Below are 5651 nucleotides of genomic sequence, written 5' to 3' on the forward strand. Positions count from 1 at the left end.
TTGACTGGATTTCCATCGAATTAGACTAGCAATTTGCCAAAACGAACAAACCCGAAGTTATCAAGAAATCAAAAGCCACTTTTCATTGGCTGGATTCCAATCGATTTAGCTAGTAATTCGTAAAAAACGAACAAACCCAAAGTTATCATGAAATAAAAAACCACTTTTCATTTGCTCGATTCCAATCGAATTAGACTAGAAATTTGCCAAAATGAACAAACCCGAAGTTATCACGCACTACAACAAAAAAGTGTTTTTGCAACATTTAAACGGCAACACTCATCAATTAATTGTTGCTAAAAGGATTTATTGCAACATTCTAATAAGTGAATGTTGCTGTTGATGTTAACAATTGAGATTTGGCAACATTTTTTAAGTGAATGTTGCGAATGTCGCCTTTTGCAACGTTTATTTAGTGTTGCAAAACTTTTTATTTTTGCAACGTTTATCAAACGTTACGAAAAACATTTTTCGCAACGTTTATCAGATGTTGCGAAAGATCATTTTTGGCAACGTTTAATAAACGTTACAAAAGATAAACTTTTCGCGACGTTTATTAAACGTTGCCAAAAATGATCTTTTGCAAAATTTATCAAATGTTGCCAAAAGTTTATCTTTTGCAACGTTTAAAAAACGTTGCGAAAATTCAAACTTTTGGCAACGTTTTTTAAACGTTGCAAAATGCCGTATTTTATTTTTATTTTTATTTTTATTTTTTGTACAAAACAATACAAATGCCCAATTCCATTTTTCGACTTCAACCCTTCTGCCTCCATCTCTCTGTCTCCCTTCTTTCTTACTTTTCAATGCACTTAGGCCCTATTTGATAAGCATAATTTTTCAAGAAAAATCAATTATTTTCCACCTTTTCACCCTTTTTAGGCTGTTTGATACACAAAATTTTCCAGGCAATTCCTTTTCCCATTTTTCCTCACGTGACCCCTAATTCCACCAAATTGAGGAATTGCAATTCCTATGGGTAAGCAAGTTTTTAATTTTCCTGGGAATTCAGAGTAGCCACAAGCTGCAAATATAAATTTGTACCTTACCGTATGCACAACTTACCGTATTTGCAGTATATCGTATTTTCTGCCTACCGTATATCCACATATCTACCGTATTGACATGAAGCTTACCATATTTTCAGCTTACCGTGTTTTTCACCTTACCGTATGTGCAACTATCGTATTTGCAGCATACCGTATGTGCAACTTACCGTATTTGCAGCATATTGTATTTTCTGCCTACCGTATATGCACACCAAAAGTTATCTTTCGCAACGTTTTCAAAAGTAAGGACACCAAATGAGTAATGCCAAACATGCCTTTACTTTGAAAATAAAATACATGCCTTACCAATCTTCAAATTACTTCACACTCCTCTTCTCTTTGCAAATGAAACGAGATCCCCAAAACAAAAATCAAGGCCAAACCCTAGGTGAACCCGGCAAATTTTTCCCCAAAAATTTGACCCACCGCGATTTGCACACACTTCTTCTTCTCCAGATATGGCTGCGGCTTAGCATTTCTTCCATATTCTTACCTCATCTTGGTAGGGCAGATAGCAATGGAGATAGAAAAATCACGAGAGATGAAGTGCAAGAGGTAAATTCGTTATATTTATTAGACGTGCCTCTTCACTTTCTCCAGATATTATTACTTGTTTTTGGCTTTTAATTTATGCATTTTTAATTTCATAATTTTTGAATGATGTCTACAAAATGGTAAAACTGCTAGAGAGAGAGAGGAACAAAATGGTAAAACTGCTACGAAATTGACCAAATCTTTGATCGATCCGTTGAGCAGAAGAAAAAAGAAATCGCGTGAATCATATAAGAAGTGAAGAAGAAGCAGAAGAAGGGAAAGAAAAGGATGATGCCTACCTCATCATCGACAAAAGGGCGCTCGGGTTCTCATGCCCGACCCAATTCTTTCCTCCCTCAGTACTTCTGCAGAATAGTCAAGGTTAATTTTCCTACTCACACGTATAGATCTGATGGTGATCCTACTTGTAAAATTTTTCGAAGATGTCGCACAATTCGCATATCACTGCATTAATCAACACGTTTGAACTTATTCAATTGGCTATGAAAGACGAATTGTGTCTGGATTAGGATTTATGTTGTTTATTATTATTTATTTTGTAACGAAGGACAAGGTGAAGTGGATAAAGAAATGAATTCCAAATTCCCATGTGTTCTTCTATCTGTTTACATTTTCTCCTCCTAGTTTTGTTATTTGAGATAATTTGGTACCGGAATTGTGATATTGTTGAAGAATTGAGCTTGTGGATGCTGGTGTTGTGGCAAAATCTATCTGAAAAATATAAAAATATTGTGTACACGGACTTGATTGATAGAGAAACTATTATTCTACTCCACTCCTTATCATTAACTATTTCTAGAAGGTTTGTTTTAGAATATTGTACCAAGAGGGAGTGAAGTGATTTGAGATTATTTACTTGTTTTCAAGAAGAAAATATGTTCATCAAGAGATTATTTGGAACTGAGTTGACTGATCGAGGTTGGGCTGATATTTTGTATATTGATCACAATATTCAAGCTATTATTTTCTGTTTTTGTTCTCTTTATGTTCTTTATTTTCTCTGTTTCTTAATTAAAATATACAAACACGGTATCTCTTTTTACCGTGTTGAATTTATGATGTTGAAATATTTATGAAGATGTAAAGTTTGTTAATTTGTTTGTAACCAAACATCAAAATAGAGTACCAAGTACCTAACCTTATTTCATTTATTTGTTTATGTATTCATTGTTTCTCATTTGACATGAAAAAAGGTTTGACTAACATTATAGTTCAGAGTAATTGCAACTAGGAAGAAAGACTAAGAAAAGCAATCTGAATCAAATCTTGAACGTGTGTCATTTTAGTAAAATTGCTAACCTGACATACAAAAGAAGCAAGACATATCAGTTGGAATTGCTGGTATTTTTTGTCAACTTGGAGGAAATTCTATGACCAGTTGGAATTAAAACCAAAATGAGATGGAAAATATATAATGTTTATGTATCCTTGCACTGCCTATGTCCCTCTAAAGTTCTAGTTCTGATGAAACTACGAACTTGAGAATGAAATTCGAACAACCATAACTGTAATATCTTTTGTGTGCATGCTTGTGTATAATTTAAGGAATCGGTAAATTTCAATGGTAGCAATCAGAATTTTAATTCAAGAAAAGAATCAATGAAGATGAGGTTTATCAGAAACCGTATGATGATGATCAATAAGCCTTCTATCAAGACAGTTCAGGTAATTAATTGCTTATATTTGCTTGACTTGATTATTTTTGCATAAAGAATCTAACTTAACATTCTTGTTTAATTTATAGAAGGGACCATTCCAATTAGAAGAACAACAGAGCAAGATTTTTTGAAGGCTAGTTCTATACGAAGATTCGGGAGAAAAATACGAAGGCCTATTCAAAGAGATTCATTTAGCAATAGGCATGAGATTAGTCTAATTGATCGAACATAGAGATGAAAAATGATTTATGTAGTCGACCTAACATTTGGACATCTATTTTTGGCTTACAGCATGCTATAGGGTATGTGAGTGGAAATTAATATTATGGAGCAAAAGCAAGTATAAATGTATGGGTACTTCAAGGATGAAATGCTCGACTTCCTCACCAAGAGACGTATCGACCTCAAGATTTTATTATTGTCAAAATAACAAAACTATTTTATTTGATGGTGTGGTGTATCATCGTCAAAATTTTATTCCTAATTTTGTTTCATTTTGAAGCTCTTTTTTTTATTTATTTAGGTGGTGTTGTATTACATTCTAATGATCAAGTGTATGGATTAAAAAGTTTGTAATGAAATTATCAATTTTTATGCAATTCCAAAATTTGTCATTTTCAATTTTGCGAGTCAATTTACATAAAGTAATGCAAAAAAAAAAAAAAAAAAATTGTGAAACACTTATGGCAACGTTTATTAAACGTTGCGGTAAGTGTCTACGGCAACGTTTAAAAAACGTTGCGATAAGTGTTTACGGCAACATTTTTTAAACGTTGCGGTATGTGTCTACGATAACGTTTAATAAACGTTGCCGTAGACATATATCGCAACGTTTAATAAACGTTGCCGTATCCTTTCGCTCTACGACAACACTGAGGTTTGCAACATACGTCCAAACGTTGCAAAAAGGCTTTAGCAACATTTTTTGAACGTTGCAAAAGGCTGTTTTTGTTGTAGTGACGAAATCAACAACCACTTTTCATTGATTCGATTCCAATCGAAATAGACTAGCAATTCGCCAAAAACGAACAATCCCAAAGCTATCATGAAATCAAAAGCCACTTTTCATTAGCTCGATTCCAATCGCATTAGACTAGCAATTCGCCAAAATGAAAAAGCCCAAAGTTATCATGAAATGAAAAGTCACTTTTCATTGGCTCGATTCCAATAGAATTAGACTAGCAATTCGCCAAAAATGAACAAATCCGAAGTTATCATGAAATCAAAAATCACTTTTCATTAGCTCAATTCAAATCGAATTAGACTAGCAATTCGCAAAAACGAACAAACCCGAAGTTATCATGAAATCAAAAGCCACTTTTCATTGGCTCGATTCGAGTCGATTTAGACTAGGAATTCGCTAAAAACAAACAAACTAGAAGTTATCATGTCATCAAAAGCTACATTTCATTGGCTTGATTCCAATCGAATTATACTAGCAATTTGCCAAAAACGACCAAACCCGAAGTTATCATGAAATGAAATACCACTTTCCATTGGCTTGATTCCAATCGAATTAGACTAGCAATTCGCCGAAATGAACAAACCCGAAGTTATTGTGAAACCAAAAAAACTTTTCGTTGGCTCGATTCCAATCGAATTAGACTAGCAATTCGCCAAAAATGAACAAGTCCGAAGTTATTATGAAATCAAAAACCACTTTTCATTAGCTCGATTCCAATCGAATTAGACTAGCAATTCGCCAAATCAAACAAACCCGAAGTTATCATGAAATCAAATGACTTTTCATTAGCTCGATTCCAATCGATTTAGACTAGCAATTCGCCAAAATCAAACAAACTAGAAGTTATCATGAAATTAAAGACCACTTTTCATTTGTTCGATTCCAATCGAATCAGACTAGTCATTTGCCAAAACGATCAAACTCAAAGTTATCCTTAAATCAAAAGCCACTTTTCATTGGCTCGATTCCTACCGATTTAGGCTAGCAATTCGTCAAAAACGAACAAACCCGATGTCATCATGAAATGAAAAACCAATTTTCGTTGGCTCGATTCCAATCGATTCAGACTAGCAAATCGCCAAAAACAAACAAACCCAAAGTTATCATGAAATCAAAAACCACTTTTGATTAGCTCGATTCCGATAAAATTAGACTACCAATTCGCTAAAATGAACAAACCCGACGATATCATGAAATCAAAAGGCACTTTTCAGTAGCTCGATTCCAAATGATTTAGACTAGCAATTCGCCAAAAATGAACAAACCCGAAGTTATCATGAAATGAAAAACCACTTTTCATTGGCTCAATTCAAGTTGAATTAGACGAGCAATCCCGAAGTTATCTTGAAATCAAAAGCAACTTTTCATTTGCTCAATTCCAATCAATTTAGGCTAGTAATTCGTCAAAAACGAACAAATACGAAG

General features: G+C 33.8%; 1 protein-coding gene across 7 annotated transcripts; it reads left to right on the top strand.

Moving 5' to 3' along the window:
• The first annotated feature begins 1332 nt into the window (after positions 1-1332).
• LOC111392822 lies at positions 1333-3876 on the top strand. 7 transcript variants are annotated; one of them, XM_023018214.1, is made up of 3 exons: positions 1333-1604; positions 3150-3269; positions 3349-3876. In XM_023018214.1, exons 1-3 carry the CDS (start codon positions 1347-1349, stop codon positions 3391-3393), a joined length of 423 nt encoding a protein of 140 aa, XP_022873982.1. In that variant the 5' UTR covers positions 1333-1346; the 3' UTR covers positions 3394-3876. The 7 variants fall into 7 exon arrangements, 1 of the variants encoding a protein (XP_022873982.1); XR_002702335.1 differs by adding an exon at positions 1739-1964 and having other exon boundaries at positions 1352-1604; positions 3150-3876; XR_002702336.1 differs by adding an exon at positions 1739-1964 and having other exon boundaries at positions 1352-1604; positions 3173-3876.
• Positions 3877-5651: the final 1775 nt, after the last annotated feature.

This window comes from Olea europaea, unplaced genomic scaffold (assembly GCF_002742605.1).
Source record: "Olea europaea var. sylvestris unplaced genomic scaffold, O_europaea_v1 scaffold983, whole genome shotgun sequence".
Taxonomy (NCBI): domain Eukaryota; kingdom Viridiplantae; phylum Streptophyta; class Magnoliopsida; order Lamiales; family Oleaceae; genus Olea; species Olea europaea.

Bases quoted from the DNA above. Each gene is read 5' to 3' on its own strand.
- LOC111392822 (XM_023018214.1), top strand. From the start codon at position 1,347: ATGCCTTACCAATCTTCAAATTACTTCACACTCCTCTTCTCTTTGCAA. The intron at 1,605-3,149 runs GTAAATTCGTTA...GTATAATTTAAG, and splicing joins CGAGAGATGAAGTGCAAGAG to GAATCGGTAAATTTCAATGG. The intron at 3,270-3,348 runs GTAATTAATTGC...TTTAATTTATAG, and splicing joins CTTCTATCAAGACAGTTCAG to AAGGGACCATTCCAATTAGA.